This window comes from Protopterus annectens, chromosome 13.part0, assembly GCF_019279795.1.
Source record: "Protopterus annectens isolate FY-2018-M chromosome 13.part0, PAN1.0, whole genome shotgun sequence".
Classification (NCBI taxonomy): domain Eukaryota; kingdom Metazoa; phylum Chordata; order Ceratodontiformes; family Protopteridae; genus Protopterus; species Protopterus annectens.
The window spans coordinates 1,132,900,263-1,132,922,924 of record NC_056747.1 but is presented as its reverse complement, the minus strand read 5'-3'; the positions used below and the strand labels follow the sequence as shown (position 1 = coordinate 1,132,922,924).

Here is a 22,662-nt window from a genome sequence, read left to right as displayed (position 1 = left end):
TATATATATATATATATATTTTGTTTTATATATATATATATATATATATATATATATATATATATATATATATATACATAAACATACATATATATTTAAATACATAAATGCCCTGGATCAACTGGTCAACACCCCCACCAGAGGTGACAACATATTGGACCTGATCATCACCAACATGGACGATCGGTGCTCTACACCAGAGGTCAACCCCTCGCTGGTTAGATTAGACCATAGACTAATCACTCTGGATATCCACATTTCGCTCCCACCTCCAATCAAAGAAACCACCGTGAAAAACTTTTCAATAGCAAACTTCACATTACTTAAGACCGAGGTGGAAAGTTTCACAGCCCCCATGCTAAAGGACAGCACTGTCCAAGCTGCTGAATCCCTTACAAAGGCACTCTATGAGCACCTGCAAGAATGCATGGATCGTGCTATCCCAAGCAAAACCAAGACTCACTCCTCCAAGAAAAGGAAAGCAGTCTGGTGGACCCCAGCCAAAAATAAGCTATACAATATAAGGAGGAAACTAGTACAGAAAAGAGAAAATCCCAAGAAGGAAAGACATCCCTGATCAGTATCAGCAAGAAACTACGATCCCTCATAAAATCATCCAAGACTAGCTTTGAAAGAAAAATTGTCAAGGACTCCAAAAATAACCACAAAGCATTCTTTAGCTATGTCAAGAACCTAAGTGGAATCTCTCAGATCTGCTCAGAGTTAGTGCAGAATGGCACAAAATACACTGAACTGACTGATATTGCCAACATTCTGGCAGACAGGTTTAGTGCAAACTTCACCCTCCTCTCACCCCCTAGAGGGCCCATAACCATACCAGAAGAATGTACAGCCCTGGCAATCACTGACACCCAGGTTAAAACAGCCCTATCCAAAGCCAAAAACACAGCTTCAATGGGACCGGACGGTGTCCCAGGCTGTGTCTTACACGAGCTCCAAAATGAACTAACCCCTCATCTAAACACACTATTCAAACTCAGCCTCTCTACAGGCTATGTACCCATAAAGTGGCACACAGCAACAGTTATCCTGCTCCACAAAGGTGGAGCCACAACAGACCCCAGGAATTATCCCCTATAAGCCTGACTAGCCTGGTCTGCAAGGCTATGGAGCACATCATCATGGAACTCATTAACGAGATATTGGGAACCTCCAAACATTGGACCCTACCCAGTTTGGCTTTGTTAAGGGCGGATCATGCTTCCTAAACCTTGTGGACTTCTTTGAGACAGTTACCAAGGCTTTAGATGTGGGAAAAGAGGTCCACACAGCCTACCTAGACCTCTCAAAGCCTTTCAACACCATTCCCCATTCTGGTATTACAGACAAGCTCACCAGCCTGAACATAAACCCCTACATCATGAGATGGGTTGCCAATTGGCTCATGGATAGAACCCACACGGTGAGAGTTGCAGGCTCTAGGTCCCACTCTAAACCGGTTACAGGTGGCATCCCCCAGGGTTCAGTCCTGGGACCCCTCCTGTTCGGTATATACTTCTCAGAGATACAGGCAAGCACAGGAGGACTATGGCTGACCAATTTCGCAGACGACTGCAATCTGGGGGTCATAACTGACTCTCAGGCTGATACAGACATCCTCCAGAAGGGTCTCACTGAGACGGATACCTTGTGTCAAAGTCATGGCCTCAAGCTAAATACCAAAAAGTGCATAGTCATCCCCTTTGGAAGAAACAAAGTACCCATGAACTACCACATATGTGGTAGTCCTCTAAATACAGAAAATGTAATAAGGGATCTGGGGACCCAAGCAGATAGTAATCTCTCCTTTGATAATCATATTGCCAAGACGGTTAGAAAATCCTTCTATGTGGCCCACCTAATCACAAAAGGCTTCACATCTAAAGCAAAAGAGGTTATTGTGCCCCTCTACTCATCACTCATCAGACCCATCATAGAGTACAACGCCCCATTTGGGATGTAACTTACAAGACACCTGCAACAGCTGAAAAGACCACAGAAGTACCTCACCAAGAGGATTACTGGCCTCAAACAGATGCCCTATGCAGCCTGACTGAAGAAACTCCAGCTGTACTTGGTTGCATACCACTTACTCAGAGGTGATCTCTGCCTGACATACAAGGCCATGTCCATCCCAGAATTGATGGATATGCTCCACCTAAAAAAAAACAAATCCCCAAGAGCCACACACTCTAGGGATCTAAACCTCACCACAATGATAAATAGGACATGCTGGAGGGATAGATTCATGTCCCAGAGACTCCCCATGCTTTGGAACAGGATTCCAATTTACATTAGGCAGAGCCCCTCACTAACACTCTTTAAGAGAAACCTTGACGAGTGAATGGGAAACAGAAAATTTACCCCGGGGATCACTGCAGTGGCTCTGCTGGACAGAGGCACAGGGAACTAATCTAAGGGGGCGGCAAAAGCCAACACATTCTGGCTAGGCTTATAAATGCCCTCAGGCAGACAGCCTAGTGCTTACCTATGAAACTATGTGTGTGTGTGTGTGTGTGTGTGTGTGTGTGTGTGTGTGTGTGTGTGTGTGTGTGTGTGTGTGTGTGTGTGTGTGTGTGTTTTTGCACATACATATATGCATCCAAACTGTTTGAACATTTTTCATCCTGCACCAGCGTTAACAAATTATAAATGAATAAAAAAATACAGTAAACTAAATAACACTTAACTGTTTTTTGTTTAATTGTGTTTCTATCCTGTTGCGCACTGACCATCAACCTTCCTTATCTCAAGAGCTGTAATACAAGCAGAAATATTTTCTTTTTTTTTTTAATAGTTAATTCCCTAACCTTTCCCTGTTTGATAAAGTGAGCACCTGTATCACCACCGGAGCATTCTATCAACATACACACATCTACGAGGGCAACCATCACTGGCTTTGAACACAAAGCTGACATCCTCTGATCCTGTGGCCATTGCTGTTACACAAGCTTCAACTTCCACAGGAGCAATTTGGCCACCATGTCCCTCCCTCAGGAAGGCTGAGCCAGAATAAGTCATTCACTCCCCTCCCGTGTCTGGTTCATCCAGCACTTGAGCTACTAAATAAATTTGAGTCATCTATTCATTGTCTGGCCTTCATTCCCATATGCCACAGAACTTGGTAAGTAACACTGATGAACACCATGAACCAGGTTTGAATAAATTTATTAGCATCAAGCCTGTTTTAGAAGGACGTAGACTAAAATAAGCAAAGAACGTCCTTGTTTCATGATTGAATATCTATTTTTATATGCGTATATATATATTTTTTTTTAATATGATTTTTTAAATATGTATATATATATATATATATATATATATATATATATATATATTCATTCCATATTAAATAATTATTTATTAAATATTAGGTGTAATGAATGAAATGGATAAATATATTTATTTATTTATTTATTTTGATATTTATGTTGATGTTTGTACATGCATAAATACAAATATTTGCATTTATATATGCTATATAAAAAATTTTAGTCAAGGTTTAGCGTTGTATATCTATTAACATGCAAATTAACTATTTACATATTTCAATGTAATTTTAAATATTGTATTGTTTTTTGATTCATTCACATCAAAGTCAAAACACCTGTCCTTACATGTGCTATATATATAAAAATGTCAGTTAAGGTTTAGCTTTCTATATTTATTTATATGTAAATTAATTATTTACATATCTGAAGATAGTTTTAAATATAGCATAGTTGCTTATTAAGTGTACGTTTTTTGAGTAATTTAGATTTGTTATAGCTATATGCATATATGTTTCCTGTTTTTCTTTTGTTATCAGGAAATGCCTACATATGGGTTATTGAATGTATTTGATGTTTTCAATTGAATAATTACTAGCTTGATTTTAATTGGTAACACTATTTAAGGACACTTATAATGAAAAAGAAATTAGATCTGATGAAGCGTACTAGTGGTGTACGTGAAAGCGCTTATCCTGTTTTACCTCAATCTAAATAAACTCTACATAGAATATATGTTTTGGTGGTCCTTCGAAGTTTCGTTTGTATAAGTAACACTGATCTTTGACTGTCTTGTCTTCATAGGTTTATAGATGTTTACTAGGCAAATGACCACAAGGGCCTTTTTAAGCTGAGCCATGCCTCCCAAATCTCAGATAACTTCTGGTACCCTTGCTGTACTGTTGACACCAGCACTCACCAAATCACAAGGGTAATAAAGATGTCACATAACACTACAAATCATACCATCATAAGTCTCAGCTGTCCAGATTTTTGCAGACTGTCCAGATTTTTTGCCTCATATTTTTGATCTGTTTCTCATAAAAGTGTAGTTTTACAGCAAATCACTGGCAAATCATTGAGGACTAAAGTCAGAAAATAATGCCACACTTTTGAGTTTCATATTTCATATCCTTCAGAACACAATCATGCTAATGCAAAACCTGTTATTCTATCAACTTTCTAAATTAGTAAGAGCAATATTTAAAACGTGTCTCTATGTTGGGCCATTGTCCCCCAGTTATTTGTGCCTTTGTCCAGATTTCTTGCTCTAACAGGTTGAGAATATGCATGGCGTACATTATAATTGTTTTTATTGAATAAAAGTCAATTATTGTAAATCATCACTTGTTCCCCTTCTGAGCAGTGACCGCAGAAGTGACTTACCGGAATAATGCCACGTTACTCCAGGAATACATTTCTCAGCAAATACAGTTTATTGTATTTTTCCATCAGTATACATAAGAGAAACAAAGAATCACAATACAACCAAATACAAAAATTGTTCCTAAACTATGGAATATAAGCATTAATAATATCACAGTGTGTGCAATCATTGGAAAGAAAATTCCATGCAATAGTTACAACGTAAGTATCTGAAAAAGAAAGAAAACTCTCTACCAGGCTTTGCTTCAGCTGGGAAGGGGTATAATTTTAACAAAGTATTAAGGAAGACATCCCATAAATCTGTACATTTTTTAAAAATATTGCTGAAAATCTAAAACATAGTTTTATAGATCTAACTAACATGTAACACTACCTGTCATTCCTTGTAGATTTTTATCTCTGGTTATCCAGTTTTTTTAAGAACATACTACTATTAAACCAACTAAGACATGGCAACTAGTTAAAAATTAAAAGAAGCTGGAGCCTGAAGTGTCATGTTTAAAATATCACACAAGTGCTTCATGAAGATTCCGATTCTAAACTATTAAAGGTTCTGATTCAAAGACATTAAAATTCCTTAGTTGTCATAGGTTTGTAGGTAGGTACTAGGCATGCGGTCCCAGAGACCTTTGGGGATCATAGTCCAGTTTTTCAATTGACCCAGAACACTGTTTGGTTAAGTAACTTGTTCGGAGTCACAAAGACATATACAAATATACTTACCAGGTAACAGATTCGAAATCAGGAAGTTTTCAGCCATCTTTTTCCTTAGAGGTGGATAGTTTATGTTAATATAACCTATGGCTCTTGTTACTCCAACTAAAGTCCAAAGTCATTTTATTGACTTGTTTAAATACAGCACCTGATATTTTTGTAATCAAATTATTAATTAGAAAGAAAAATCTACATAATACACTAACTTTGATAATGGAAGCTGTGGACAGAAGATTGAAGTGTAACTAAGATTGTCACAATGTAATCTTCAGATGCAGGAAAAAGCCCCAAAACACCACTGGCACCAATACTATCAAGTATTTTGTTCTGAAGAAGTTTGCTACCAAGACGAAAGCACTCAATAAACTACTTGATAGTACTGGTGCCAGTGGTGTTTTGGGGCTTTTTCCTGCATCTGAAGATTTCATTGTTTGCTTGCCTTGTGTATAAGATCGTCACAATCTGCTGTCTTTGGAAAGTTAAATGGTATAAATGATTTCCTGTCACATATATATCTCTGTCCAAATATTGTTGGCATAATGTTGATTGGTCTAAGTTAAGTTTATATTTTGAAATTCAGCTTTGTTATATATCATGTTATAGTCTTTATGGTAACCCATTGGCTCTCATACTGGAACTGGAAGTAATGATGAGTACTCTGAGGTCTGACTGAGGGCCCCAAGTGAAAGTACATTAATGAAGGTTGTTGCAGGGCAGGGCTGAGCATTGTAGTCCTCCTAGCTTTGTATAACTCAAAAGGATCTGTCTAGAAATGTTGGGGAGAGCCATCATGCAGATGGCAAACAATGAGATATTCTAGTCCAGCTCCTTAAGTCCACAAAGGATACAGAAGATAGTGGAGTACTCATTAGCTCCAATGAAGTTGTGAGAAAAAGTCCTAACTTTAAATTATCTGAAAAACAAAAGGTGATAACATCATTCAAGAAATGGTGATATACTACAAGCAATGTAAATAGGCGAGGGTAAAGAAAAATGACAAGACGTATGTGAAGACAATTCATTAATATAGGTTTTGCAATTCTCTATTTATGTCCATATTTAAATGTAAAGTACTATCTAAAATTACTTTATATACCCCAAAACAATATGACACAGAAATAATGTAAGCATCCAAGTTCAGAAGTGTGAATATGCTGCAGAGAGAAGGACTGGTCCATTGTGCACACATCCTCTCACCCCCAGGTGTGATGGTGAAGAACCTTATTAATACCTTTGTTACCATCCTCAACTCTCTGGCTTCAAGAAAATTCAGAGTAAAAAGTGACTCCCAGCAACAAGTCATTTCCAAAAATCAAAGAAGTAATGTGTCAGCGATAGCAACCATGATGACTTCTTACTAATAAAAACATTCTCTAAATCACAGCACATTTTATTGCACTCAGAAATAAATGCTCAAACAGAAGTATTTCATTTTTTTTTTAAAATACATTTAATGTTCCTAAAACTAATCCAAAATATTTCTTTAAGATGATAAAATTCCTCTTGACCTTGACCTCGGAAAAATTAGTTAACCTCCACCTTTACTTTCACATTAACCAAGCAGTTGATGTCTTTAACCAACATTTCAAAAACCGCAACCTCAGATTAAGATTCCAAGTCAACCAGTATAATGCCTACTAGACATTTACCCTACACTTCTGAATATGCTAACTTTCTGTCATTTTTTTCTAACAAACAGATTTGGTAAATAAAGAAAGACTCCTTCAAAAAATCATACATCAGGACTCTGATTCCCATGGTGACTGTGTACTGCATCTCACAAGAAACCCTGTTGCAAAATGTGTATAGATTCTTATCAGGAGGAGTGCATTGGAAATAAGCTGCTAATTCCCTCCCACTGGGCTGGCTCACTTTCTAACATGGTTAGATTTTGGCCAACTGCTTTTCTGAGCCATTTAACCATGTTTTTTAAAGAATTGTTCAACAACCTAATTCCCATCTGACCAAGAATGTCACTCTTTGAACCAGCCAGTCCATACAGCAGATTTTATGCTCCTGACTTTCACTGACTACATCTGCCATCCACAAAAATAAGAGACAATTGCTTTCACTGTTCTATTCTATGTCCTAGCTAAGGCCTTCAGGATAGTAATCCTAATGTAGTTAACTCCCAGACTCACTATATGCAGTATTAATACCCCTGGTGCTCAGAGTTTTCATGGCTATATTTTTATTATTATTTTTTTTTGCATTTTATTTATTTGTTAATCAGGTAAGCTCACTACGAACAGATGCCTCCTTTAAAGAGTAACCCAGAAGCACTTTCTGGACAAAAAAACTTGCTCAAAGTCACATGGCAGGCACATTGGCAATGAGGGAATCAAACCTGGAGCTACAAGGTGCAGCTTTTTAGCAGTTTATGCACTAAACCATATATATATATATATATATATATATATATATATATATATATATATATATATATATATATATATATTTATATATGCACTAAACCATGAAAGAAAATAAGAGATTATTAAATGGCTGGGAATAATCTCGTTCCTTAAAAGTAATAAACCAGGAGTTCCCTAGGAGTCTGTTCTTTATTCTGCCTTTTTTTTTTTTATCCTATAGCCTAATAATATGTGGCATTACTGTGGGAAAGCTGGATGCTTTCTCTAAGTGTGTGACTCAGGACTAATCATGTCCAGTGTTCTCATACGCTATCTTATCGCTGAGCAATTTTGTAGCCTCAAAAATGACCAAAACAGACTCAAAAGTCTTCAGAATGGTTTTGAACAGAAAGAAATCAAAATTAACAATTAAGTGACAGAATGTTCAACCAGGGCAGAAGTGGGTACATCAGAATCTTTGGGAGGGATAAAACCTGTATATTATATTTTGCTGCTACTGTACATCAGAAGTTACATTTTTATAGCTGTGTCATATCATTGAGCTATTTCTAGACCTTTGCCAAACTAGGAGACCTCTGAAATCAGAGACCAGAATTGCCATTACCCAGACTTTGCTCCACACATTGTCCGGGCTTATCTCATTCAGCATAACATTGTTATAATTGCATCTTTCTATAATAGACTGGTAAGTTTTTTCCACAGATACCTTCATCTCCTGTTGGATCCACTGCAATATTAATCTAAAAAAAATTCAGAGACTTTAATGAACTCAAATAAATCCCTTTTTCCTTAATTATAATATAAATTATTATATCATGTATGATGTCCAAGTTTGGTCCAATCTACAGGTATATCATATTCCCTACTAGAAGACGCTGTTGCACTAGTTTCAGCTTAGAAACATGTAGAATTTACAGCAAGTATGACTCAGCTTAAAATGCCATTTTATCCATCTGCAATGATTTTTTCACATAGTATCGGGATGATAAATGCTGCTCATTGCAGAACTCATTGCTTAAGCATATCGTTCACACCTACAGCAATGATCATGCTGCAACCTGCTTCATGGCTGTAGAGTTATTTGTGTGGGTTGCCTTGTCCAATTCAAGCATAGAGTGCTTAAAAGGAATAATACACAGTGCTATAAATATTAGTTCAGTGTAACTTAATTGTGATACTGAATTGTGGCATTTATTGTCTCAAGTGGTATAAATGTGAGATTATTTTAATTGAACAAGTAATACAAGTAACAGTTTTAATAGACCAGTTTAAAGATGTTTCTTACATTTAAATTCTTTCTGGCATTGAACTCTGAAAAAATGCTGTCCACCCTGACTTGAATCTGTAATGTGATACCTCATTAACTGACTGCTGGCAGGTCCTAATATGCAAACAGCAGACTAAGATATAACAGTGGAAGTGCACAATGCCTCATTACCTCAAATTACTCATCTAATTAATCCTACCAACTTGGTCTTCCTCGGTAACATCTTAGATCTCTGATCATTCCCTTTGTATACTGTTCTTATAACCACCTATTCTCAACCTTATTCAGTCTTTCCTGACATCATCTTTTTTGAATCTCTTCTCTTACCTAGCAATACCTTCATCTCCACAGAAGTTACATGACCTTTTAAGTTCAGTCTAATTGTCCCGTTACTTAGTATATCCCCACTAAACCCTGCTGCCACTGGTCTCTTCATCATCTAATGTCATGTCCTTCGCACCCATGCCCAGAATGAATCACCTTGTCATCACCAATATATCATATCTAGCTTTCCACCCCTTTGGTTTTCCTGTCTGCCCTCACTAACCACTGAAACTTCAAGTTTTAAGTATCTACAAATCCTGGGATTCCCCCTTTCTCCTCAAATCCTAATTCAGCATTAGCCTAACTAATTTCTCCTCCACTTCCCAGCCTGCCTTCCAGACTTTGTACACCCATATGTGTACACACGCGCACACACACACACACACACACACACACACACACACACACACACACACACATGCAGATGCAGTCACTATCTATTCAATTTTTCTTACACTCTTCTCTAGTTCCTTCTTAAACAAATATAAATTCTCATTTACCTAGCCAGTCAGCCTTTTTCCCTCTCCAGTATTCTTGCAGACATGGAACAGGGAAGACTGATCTATGCTTATTAGCTTGCTACTGTTGTGAGCTGAGCAAGCAGTTTAGAAAATAGATGAATGGATGGAAAGCTTGTTTTTTCACCCCAATCCCCGTTTCTGTTTTAGAAATACATCTCCAGTTTTCAGGTTTGTACATCTCAACAAATATTATTCATATTTTCTATCATGTGTAGTTTACAATATGGAGGGTAGGCAGACATGTGCCATGCAAGCACTGGTGTACAAATCAACTTTTAAAGTGATAGGCATGACCTCCCCCCTCCAGCTGCTGTAAATGTCTAGACAGTAATGTTTGCATATATCTCTGCTGACAAGTATATCATGTTAACTCATTGTTACTCTATTAATAAGCAAGATGGCCTATTCTAACTACCAAAATAATGACTTTGAATTGAGAACTCTAGCAGTTGAGTGTAACAGTTATGATATTTTCTTAGACAAGGAAACAAAGACAGAATTAAAAATAAGTTTGAAAAAGTTCAAAATTATTTATAGTATTGAAAGATTTGTTGTTAAGAAACATACTATGTGTTTTATACTTGGTCTTCCAATACAGAACATAACCAGGATGTGAAATCATCTACAGAGATGAGCGTTAAAAGAAGCATTGTGGTAAAGACTGTGGAAACCAGAGATGGACAGGTAGGGACTAGAACCTCTACTTATAATGTCCAATATATCTAGATACTTGGATAATTGCAAGAAAAAATGTTCACAGATTAAACATGCATATTGTTGGGTGGAAAATATTTATTGAGCATCATTTTTCATGAAATGACAGTCTTTTTCATGCTTTTAAATATGACAAAGGCTGAGTTATCTTAGGGATTTGTAGACATGCCTCTAAGTGATTTGTTGACTGGACTATTATTTCAGTAATGATATGGGAAATGCTCCACTGTAATATGCTATTAAGGAATTACCTACTGTTAAAGGCAATTGTTCAGTAGGGATAAACTGTCCCACTCATGATTTTCTTCTAATATGTGAATACATTTCCAAAAATACTGTACTTTCTGGTAGTCTCTCACACTGCGAGCTAGACTTGCTTTTGAAACACTAGCGATCACACTGATTTGTGTGACCACTAGTGGACAGTCAGACCCAGAATGACAGAAGGGCAAATTGCTTGTATACCATGGGTTTCTGCTTACTCTAAGATGGTACAACCTTGGAGTTGATTTATATACAAGTAGCAGGGGTGTGGAGATGCAGCCCCCCACTTTGACAGTTTGGGGAAGGTTTGTCACCCTACAAAACTGCATTTTTTTGTCCTGGGATTGTTTTACTCCCAAAATCCAGTTTGTATTTGGGAGCTCTTACTCATTTGTTATTGATTTTGTGTGAAGCATTCACAAAGGAGTTGAATATGTGTCAGGGAGATGTTCCTGTTGGACATTTGAAATCTATAACTACAGTCCTATGAGATGTTTAAGTGTAGTTTGGGTGAAATATTTACTAACTCCAAATATAGCATGTTAACTTTTCATTACTCTGCTAGTAAGCAAGAGGGCTTATAACTGCTTTATCTCAGAATATTATATCTTCAATGTAATAAATAATGGAGGTGTGATGCCTCCCACATTAGGGGTGCAAGATGGTTTGCCCCTGCAAAGAAAATACTTTAAATGTGTAATAGTGATTTTCAGAGTTTTATGTTACTTGTGAACACAAAGACACTGGAACACAGATGAGATGTAATGCACAATATTTTGTGTTTTCTGTTGGCGGATCAACATGGCATTTCTTTAATTATTTTTTTCTGTTAATTGTGCTAATTCACGCATAATTATTTTTCTAGTTTCAGAGCTCGAATTATTGAGTTTCTAATTTTTTATTGGGAGACAAGAGATATACAGGCCAGGCTTCAACTGCTCAATAAGAATGCTGCCCATCACTGTGGTTTTATTCTCCAATGCTGAGGGATGTCCCTTCAATATTTATTTATTTACATTTGTTTACCGGGAAAGTCCAACTGGGCTAGAAACCCATTTTCAGCAGAGGCCTGAGAAGAAAAGCTCCACAGAGGTACAAGCAGTATACAATAATTAGCACAATAGTATACATACAGTAAGATGCAGAATACAGGAATATTAACTGAACTGGCAGTTTTTCTGCTCTTCTGCTCTTTAGTAACTTGAACAGAAGCTAGTGTTTGCTGAATTTTGTTATTTGCTAGTAATTACAGGTGTGGGGGTAGCCACATTCTTTGATTTCCTGTCCTTGCCTAGTTAAGTGGTGCATTGTGAAATCTTTTCTGCTTAAAAACCTCAGCTTTGGCCGGCTAACAACTTGGTTATATTCAACTGGACGTATAAGAGAATTTAAGTACCTTTATCTGCACTTTTAAAAAAAAAAAATACAGTATTTAATTTGATTTAAACTGTGTTGAAGGAATATTAACTGAACTGGCAGTTTTTCTGCTCTTCTGCTCTTTAGTAAATTGAACAGAAGCTAGTGTTTGCTGAATTTTGTTATTTGCTAGTAATTACAGGTGTGGGGGTAGCCACATTCTTTGATTTCCTGTCCTTGCCTAGTTAAGTGGTGCATTGTGAAATCTTTTCTGCTTAAAAACCTCAGCTTTGGCCGGCTAACAACTTGGTTATATTCAACTGGACGTATAAGAGAATTTAAGTACCTTTATCTGCACTTTTTTAAAAAAAAAAAAATACAGTATTTAATTTGATTTAAACTGTGTTGAAGGAATATTAACTGAACTGGCAGTTTTTCTGCTCTTCTGCTCTTTAGTAACTTGAACAGAAGCTAGTGTTTGCTGAATTTTGTTATTTGCTAGTAATTACAGGTGTGGGGGTAGCCACATTCTTTGATTTCCTGTCCTTGCCTAGTTAAGTGGTGCATTGTGAAATCTTTTCTGCTTAAAAACCTCAGCTTTGGCCGGCTAACAACGTGGTTATATTCAACTGGACGTATAAGAGAATTTAAGTACCTTTATCTGCACTTTTTAAAAAAAAAAAAAATACAGTATTTAATTTGATTTAAACTGTGTTGAAGGAATATTAACTGAACTGGCAGTTTTTCTGCTCTTCTGCTCTTTAGTAACTTGAACAGAAGCTAGTGTTTGCTGAATTTTGTTATTTGCTAGTAATTACAGGTGTGGGGGTAGCCACATTCTTTGATTTCCTGTCCTTGCCTAGTTAAGTGGTGCATTGTGAAATCTTTTCTGCTTAAAAACCTCAGCTTTGGCCGGCTAACAACTTGGTTATATTCAACTGGACGTATAAGAGAATTTAAGTACCTTTATCTGCACTTTTTAAAAAAAAAAAAAATACAGTATTTAATTTGATTTAAACTGTGTTGAAAGAATATTAACTGAACTGGCAGTTTTTCTGCTCTTCTGCTCTTTAGTAACTTGAACAGAAGCTAGTGTTTGCTGAATTTTGTTATTTGCTAGTAATTACAGGTGTGGGGGTAGCCACATTCTTTGATTTCCTGTCCTTGCCTAGTTAAGTGGTGCATTGTGAAATCTTTTCTGCTTAAAAACCTCAGCTTTGGCCGGCTAACAATGTGGTTATATTCAACTGGACGTATAAGAGAATTTAAGTACCTTTATCTGCACTTTTTAAAAAAAAAAATACAGTATTTAATTTGATTTAAACTGTGTTGAAGGAATATTAACTGAACTGGCAGTTTTTCTGCTCTTCAGTTATTCTCACCCACCCTCCCTGTTTTTGTTTTGGTGTTAATCTTGGTGGCCTTGAAACTGCCCGCCCCTTAGACTGCCTCTGGGCCCATCTCATTTGCTCACTCAACTGAGTGCAGTGAGATCATATTCTGATTTCAGGCACTCCTACTGTGTACAAAGAGAGCATCTGGGAAACAGACAAAAAAAATTAAGCTCATTTCCTGCCTTTCCTGTTAAGTGGAATAGACTATTTGTAGGCTTCTGAGCCCCCAAGCCCTTCTGTGTTTGAGGGAAGCCTTCTAGCTTGTTTTTTTTTTCTTATAACTAGCCAGTTTTCTAGTTTCAGCTCTCAAATCTGTTTCTTTGATCTCAGCACTTGTTCAGATTAAAAAAAAAAAAAAAAAAAAAAAATGTTTATCTGCTTTTACTGTACTTGTGTTTCTACCTACTTCATTTTACTTTTGCATCATCTTAAAAATACTCAATTGTATTTATTACTGCTTGGTGTAACTCATTCTAATCCTTTTGGTTTAAACACTTGGGCTTCGGACCAGTTGTTTTGCACTGAGAGGGTTTGTGGTCTGCACTGTTGTGGCAGAACAGGTAGCTTACATCCTTCTAGGTTGGGAACTGCTGACTGAGGGCTCAGTGTCTGTTATTCTAAAAGTGTATTAATTCTGGTTTAAGCACTTGGGCTTTCAGGCCAGTTATTTTACATTAAGAGGGTTCGTGGTCTGCACTCTTGTGGGAGGAGAGGCTGGACTCTGCCCTTCTGAGCTGAGAATTTCTGGTTAAAGGCTTATAGTGCATGCATATCTGAACTGCTTCTTACTGAAGTTGGTGCGCCTTGTTTGCTGTGGCATAGACTGGATTCGGGCCTGCTGGATCTAGCGTTGTTTGTGTAACTTGAGCACTAATCCAGACATTCTCTAAAGTATTCAATTGTATTTATTACTGCTTGGTTGTAACTTGATTAAAGTGTAGCTATCATTCTAAGTCTTTTGGATTAAGCACTTGGGCTTCAGACCAGTTGTTTTACATTTGGAAGGTTTGTGGCAAGCACTGTGGTGGCAGGACAGGTAGCTTTCATCCTTCTAAGTTGGGAACTGCTGATTGAGAGCCCAGTGTCCAAGTGTATTAGTTCTGGTTTAGGCACTTGGGCTGCAGGCCAGTTATTTTACATTAAGAAGGTTCTTGGTCTGCACTCTTGTGGGAGAAGAGGCTGGACTCTGCCCTTCTGAGCTGGGAATTTCTGGTTAAAGGTTTATAGTGCCTGAATATTTGAACTGTATCTTACTGAAATTTGTACACCTTGTTTGCTCTAGCATAGACTAGATCCAGGCCTGCTTAATCTAGCTTTGTTTATATGCTTGTTGTTTGTTTGCTTATTTCCCTGGAAGCTAATTCCACCTAATACGCGGCTTCTCAGCGCTTCTGTGGATCACTAGTGATATCTGCATTGCTTACTGTACTTATTTCCTTGTTTCACTTGAAAGAAAGTTACTGTTTGTCGTTTTTGCATTTAGTTACTTGTAACACATTACACTCAAGTTACCTGGCACTTGCTCACTAAAGCAATTATATAAGTCAGCACTAAAAATTAAAAGCACTACACCCTCACTCCCCACTGGCCCTTATTTTCAATTATTAAGGAATTCCCAATATTATTCTAGCATGTCCAAAGGTCAGATGTCAATCTCCTCTCCAATCCAGCTGGTGAATCTGGGAATCTTGAGGCAATGTTATAACTGCCTCATGTACACAGACAACCCGCTCCTCCTCCCACATAACACAAATACTTGCGAGAGATGCAGCTATTTAGCCAAACTGGAGGCTGAGCTCTCTCAACTCAGGACTGGCAAGACCAGACAGGAGGAGAAGGCAGCTACACACACCACAAAACCAGCCTCACATAATGCTACCACACCACTGAATCAAACACATAAACACACAAAGACATACTCGGAGGTTCTGAGTAAAAATTTACCTAAACAGCAGAGGCCTCCAAAGCAGACACCCAAACAACTGCTACCTCAAGACACCCCACAAGCAACACATAAACCACAAAAGCAGTGTGCAAAGCAGTCACAGCCCTTAAAGCCAAATACAACACCAAACATACTTGTCATAGGTGACTCCATAGTCAGACACACTGACGTCCCACTCACCAGGCTGAACAAGGAGAGGGTCACAGTAAGCTGCCTATCGGGCGCTAGAATCCGCCACATAACACAAGTACTCGGGTCACTCCACGGCAAGTACAAATATGACACAGTCATTGTCCATGCTGGTGTGAACGACCTGAGACGTGCCTCCCTGGACTACATGAAAAGAGACATAGAGGAGCTCTCTGATTATGTAGCCCAGGCAGGTATGACCCTAACCCTGAGCAGTATCCTTCCTTCACCAAGAATGATGCCACAATATAGAGACAAGATGATCAGCTTTAACAATTGGCTTAATGTCTGGTGTCATTCAAAGGGGATCCAGTGTCTGTCTGCCTGGGATGACATGCTTGACAAGCCACGCTGCTTCGCAAGGGACGGCTTGCACCTGTCACCCCTGGGATTCCGGATATTGGCTAAGGCTCTTGCCACCCCCATAGTGCCTTTTTTAGGCAAGGCTCAAATTCTAAACCTACCACCCTAGAAAACAAAAATGGGAAGAAACTGAGGGTAATGCTGCTCAATGCCAGAAGTCTAAAATCTCAAAATGCACGCACTCGAGGCCCTTCTCAGTATGGAAAACATTGATGTCTGTGCTGTAACTGAAACCTGGTTCAAGGTTCCTGAGAGCACCCCGGCACTATTAGGTTTTACCTCATATCATGCGTTCCGGCCCCAAAACCCAGACCACACCACAAAAGGAGGGGGTGTATCCATATTCATAAAGGATACCCACACCTCCAGGTTGGTGGCAACGCACGAAGCTTCGGAAACCATCCAGGTGCAACTAACCATAGGCAAAACTGCTCTACAAATTGTAGCATGCTACAGGCCACCCTCTCAAACTCAGGAACCCCACACAGCCTTCCTGAAGACACTGGAGGGTATAAATGTATCCCCAAACACCATCATATTGGGTGACTTCAACTACCCGAATATAGACTGGGAACATTACTCAAGCCCTAACTTTGTAGCCCAACGGTTCCATGAGTTCATAAATTCAAATGCCATGGAACAGCTAGTCACTGTTCCCATGAGTAGGAGAAAATATACTAGATCTCATTATCACAAACATGGGGACAAAATGCTCCACACCAGAAGTATATCCCTCATTGGTGAGAGCTGATCATAAACTAATCTCACTGGAAATCCACATCCCGCCCCCACCCCAAACAAAAAAGACCACAGTGAAGAACTTCTCTAAAGCAAACTTCACACTTCTCAAGACTGGTGTGGTATCCTTCAAGGCCCCTGAGACAGTGGAAACCACAACCCAAGCTGCGGAAGCCCTTACAAATGCCTTCTATGAACACCTCCAGGACTGCATGGATCAGGCAATCCCAAATAAAACCAAGACTCTTTCCACAAAGGGCAAACGTCCAGTCTGGTGGACCTCAGCCATTAACAAACTTTACAATAAGAGGAGAAAGCTATTACATGATAGAACAAAATCCATAAAAGGGAAGTCACCCCTGATCATTATTAGTAAAAAATACGAGCACTCATAAAATCAACTAAGGCCAATTTTGAGAGAAAAATTGCCATGGATTCAAAGGACAATCATAAGGCCTTTTTCAGCTATGTTAGGAACCTGGGTGGAAACTCCCAGATATGCTCAGAATTAGTCCAAAATGATACAAAAGTCACTGAACCCACAGACGTTGCCAACATACTGGCAGACAGGTTCAGTGCAAACTTCACCGCCCTCTCCCCGCCTAAAGGAGAGATAACTATCCCAGCGGAGTGTAGCCTCCCAGACATCTCAAATGCGCAGGTGAAAGCTGCTCTCTCTAAAGCTAAAAACACAGCATCAATGGGACCGGATGGTGTCCCTGGCTGTGTGCTACACGAGCTAAATGAGGAATTAAACCCGCACATAAGGCAGCTGTTTAATCTCTGCCTTACCACAGGATATGTGCCCAAGGAGTGGCGTACGGCAACTGTGGTCCCACTCCACAAAGGCGGTGCCTCTACGGACCCTGGTAATTACCGCCCCATAAGCTTAACAAGTCTAGTCTGCAAAGCTATGGAGAGGATCATAATGGAGCTCATAAACAAAGATATAGGGGACTTGCAGACATTGGACCCGACCCAGTTTGGCTTCGTCAAGGGAAGATCATGCCTTTTGAACTTGGTCGACTTCTTCGAAACAGTCACCAAGGCCATTGATGAGGGAAAGGCAGTCCATACAACCTACTTTGACCTTGCAAAGGCTTTCGACACAATACCCCACTCGGGTATTGTAGAAAAAATTACCAGCTTAAATGTAAACCCATATGTCACAAGATGGGTTGCAAACTGGCTTAAGGACAGAACCCACAGGGTTAGAGTTGCTGGCGCTATGTCAGACTCCAAGCCGGTCACAAGTGGTGTCCCACAGGGCTCGGTCCTTGGCCCCTATTGTACGGCATCTACTTCTCAGAAGTACAGGCCAACATGGGAGGACTTTGGCTGACAAAGTTTGCAGACGACTGCAAACTGGGCACCATAGTGGAAAGTGCATCGGACACGGATATCCTTCAGAAGAGACTCACGGAAACAGATAGCTGGTGCCAGAGCCATGGCCTGAAGTTAAACGCCAAAAAATGTATAGTCATACCCTTCGGGAAAAACAAGGTAACCCCAAGCTACCATATAGGTGGCAATCCACTAAGCATAGAAGAGGTTATCAGGGACCTGGGGACCCAGGTTGACAGTGGCCTTTCTTTTGACACTCACATTGCTAAAGTGGTTAGAAAGACCTTCTACATTGCCCACCTGATCATGAAGGGATTCACATCCAGATCTAGTGAGGTCATTGTTCCCCTGTACTCTTCACTTATCAGACCAATGATCGAGAACAATGCCCCATTCGGGATGTATCTCGCTCGACATCTGCAGCAATTGGAGAGACCCCAAAAGTTTCTCACCAAAAGGATAAAGGGACTCCAAAATCTGTCATATGCTGCCAGATTGAAGAAACTCCAGCTCTATTCAGTCACATACCGTCTGCTCAGAGGTGACATGTGCCTGACATACAAGGCCATGTCCAACCCGGAATTAATGGACATGCTCCACCTCAAAAAATACAAATCCATCAAAACCACTAGAGCAAGCGACTTAAACCTTAGCACGGATATAAATAGGATGTGCTGGAGGGATAGATTTATCACTCAGAGACTCCCTATGCTGTGGAATAGAGTCCCGGTCCATGTGAGGCAGAGCACCTCGCTGGCTCTGTTCAAGAGAAATCTTGACCTGTGGATGGGAGATCGTAGGTTTACCCCGGGAATCATCTCTGTGTCACTGCTGGACAGAGGCACAACAAACTAATGGGTACAGTATTTTTTCATATAAGGGGTGGCGTAAGCCACAAAAATTCGGGCTAGGCTTATAAATGCCTTGGGGCAGATAGCCTAGTATAAACCTATGAACCTATGAACCTATATCTTCTAGTTACTCTATACAAAGTAGTATTCAGTACAGTTTTCTAGTAGATACAGGTTCAAAAGAAAAACACGAGCATTTCAGTGAATATCACTGTGAGAAAAATAAAGTTAGTAGTGTGTATATACTTAATAATAGTTATGACTAAATGAGATTTCCTTTATATATATATTTATTTTTGAGTATAATAAACACTGAGGAGAGGGAGAGAGAGAGAGAGATAAGGAGTGGACAGTGTGTTGAGAGAGCTATAGAGATCTAGTCAGTCAGGTTTGACACAGGAGCAATGCCAGTTCTTGGATAGATGTTCAAATATGATTAATTAGACATTGGGCACCGTGGAGAACAATGTGGTTTTATACTGCCACCGGCCCCTTTACACAACTGAAGCTATGAGCTATGTGTTCTCCCCTCCCTATGCTGTTATGTGTGTCTTCTGTCAGATGTCTGCAGAATGCTACTGTGTACAGATATGACAGCAGTACACACACATCACAGGAAGCAGATTCTGTCAGTTTGTCTATAAGCCAAAGTCTGATAGTTCCCACAACTCCAGGATCTTGATGGCACAAGTTTTGTTTACTTTGTTATCAGTCTGGCACTGATTCAAAGGCAAATCCTTCATGCAGTTGCTTAGTAAGTGTGGGACAGTAAAAGTAGTAACACATGCCCAAACATTGCACTTCTTCATCAGTATTTGTTTAGATGGCCTGCAGCACAAATGCTCTGTGCAAATGGTTTCTACCCTGAGCAACAGTGGATATTGAAAGTAGTACATGTAATTAAAACAAATTATTTTTTAGAAGAAATGCTGGCTGAGTAAGCAGTGATAAAGAGGGAACCCATGCTGTTTAAGTGAAAGGAACGCGTAGTGCTAGCAGATTGTACTTAAACATTAATCATGAAAATAGTAACACTAGTCTCAATTACAAAACAGTATTATGTAAGAGAAGCTGACACTGGTGTGCAGGTGTACAGACTGTTACCACCTGTGAGAGTAAATGTGCTTCCTCTGAGTACTGTACAGAGCAAGATAAATATATCTTATTTTTATTTTACAGGTGATAAACGAATCAACTCAAGAACGGAAGGAGACCCTGTAATCTTCTCCACAGAAAAGCAGCGAGGCCTACCAGCATAGTTCTAGAAGCAAGATGTAAATTAATAACCTACATGCTGCTTTACATAGACTGAAACTATGCCATCCCCCACACATGCAACATTTCTCTCCTTAATGAAGTACAAAAACTCATAAGGATACAATTACCCAGAAATGGAACAGTAGAATTTAATAAGGTACAACCTACTCAGACATCCACAAAAAGAAGAAGAAACGTGGCTGGAGATGGTTCTTTAATAACGGGTGGTCTGATTCGTCATACATGTTATTAATTATGACATTGTTATGGGTCTACATTACTTCCACATGTGTTCTTAGTTTTTTCTCCAGCTAATATTGTAGATCACCCACTCAAATAATTCAAGAAGGTGTTGTACTTTTTGCAGAGATGTTTTTAACAGGCATTTCTATTCTACAAAATTAGTAAAGAAAGGTACATAAGACACAACAATATTTAAAGTTGCACCCTGCAAGAACCATATTCCAACATCTCCTTAAGTACAAATGTACAAACATGGTAACCTTTGCTCAGGTTACACCAGCCATAGATTGTGTTACAAATAAATGCATTGTCGAGCGGAAACCTGCCTCCCTGACCATTTTATGCCTAGGATGGGTTATATGACCAGCCAGTATAATGCAAGGAAACAACTCATACAAAACCAATGAGATTTGACCCAAGACTTCAGAAACATGTTGTTACAGCCAGCCTTTTAAATGTGATAGACATAAATATTTTATGAGTTGAGCTAACCACAGGAAATGGGTAAGATACAGTTATGGGCAACTTGAATAGTATACCAGACCAACTGCACTGACCACTCAGATGTTGATGAGGCCAGTTCAAGTTATGTATGATAACTCTGTTTTGACCATTATATTTACTAACTTCCCAAAGAAAACATGGAAACTCATTTACAAACTTTATCTTTAAAGGAGTATATTAATGGTATTTCTATATATATTTTTTATTTTAGTAATAAATCATTTGAAATGGGGAATAGGTTTGGCATAATGGTTAAGGTCTTCACCTCAGAGACACAAGATACAAAGTTTGATTCTAACCTTCGGTTATTGGCAAGGCTTCAAATGGTGCTTCAGGCAATTAGCCTAGTATTCACCTGAGAAATTAACATTACCTATGAAATGAAATGCTGTCTTTCTTAACCCTAATATAATTTTAGAAATGACTCAGTTACGTAGTTGTTTGTTCTAAGTGTGTTTTTTATTCCACATTCCTAACAAGAACTTATGCCTGGTATATGCATTGATCACACACACACACACACACACACACACACACACACACACACACACACACACACACACACACCTCTCTTTTCCATAAAAGAAAATGCATATGGAATCTTCTCTTTCTTTTAGACTTCATAGTACAGCTGACCATCATGTACACAGAATAACCAAAAGGATATATTTCCTGTGTAACACAATTCCAAATTACGACTAATGTAACACATTACCAGTTTAGCATGTTCAATTTAGAATTATAGCAATACCCATATAAAGGTTAATATATAGTGGTGGAAATGAGTGAGATTTTTACTAAATAGCTTTTGTAGAAGATGTTAATTTGATTAAGTCTGGAATTTGATTGTTTTGTTACCAGCACTGAACAAACCAGATGCATTTATTCATCAAAATAACCATACCTGTTGGCCAAGCAAAAATGATTTTCTAATTCATGTATGCCAATAAAGATTTGCAAAGCTTTTACACATGAGCAACTTCTCTCCTCATTTTCTTGGTATATGGCACTGAATTGTGTAATGGACAGACTATTATTTGGTATGTGGCACTGAAATGTATAATGTACAGATTATTAAAGTTTGTTACGTTGCTCTTAAGACTTATTGGTCTTTATCACATAACAGAACAATGCAGTCCTGCACTCCCTGACATCTGGCAAGTCCAAAAAATTACTCTTTCACAAAAGTTTGCTACTAAGTAAACCAATTATAGGAAAGACAAACGGGAAACTAACTACACATACACTGGTGACTGAATGGGTAGTGAGGAAACAGATTACATAAGGTTAAGGCAGTAAAGAATGAGGGTTAAAAACCTGGAAAACAATGACTGGTCCCTGGGAGGGAAAAAAAACATAAATTTTTAAGATCTCAGCATTTTCTAACAAGAAATGGACAGAGTCTAACAAAAGTTACCAAGTATAAGTGACATTAACTTCAGTACTAATAATTACTGTGAGTACTGGACATTATTATTCTCACCGTATAGTGAAAGGGATGGATACAGCTAGCAGGCTGTGCTTTAAAATTAATTATACAATGACCCCCATTAATATTCCAGAATGTGCACGCTGATTGGCCAGTGTGCCAGTTGTAAATTCGACAATATACCAAAGAAAGAGGTCCGTCGCCTGGACTTTTTT

General features: G+C 38.7%; 1 protein-coding gene across 1 annotated transcript in view; it reads left to right on the top strand.

Moving 5' to 3' along the window:
• Window positions 1-21,993, top strand: part of LOC122788151 (glial fibrillary acidic protein) — a 179,605-nt gene extending 157,612 nt beyond the window's left edge. Inside the window, exons 8-9 of the mRNA XM_044055117.1 lie at window positions 10,455-10,540; window positions 20,194-21,993. Coding sequence (XP_043911052.1) covers window positions 10,455-10,540; window positions 20,194-20,235 — 128 coding nt within the window. The 3' untranslated portion in view covers window positions 20,236-21,993. The remainder of the gene's footprint in view (window positions 1-10,454; window positions 10,541-20,193) is intronic.
• Window positions 21,994-22,662: the final 669 nt, after the last annotated feature.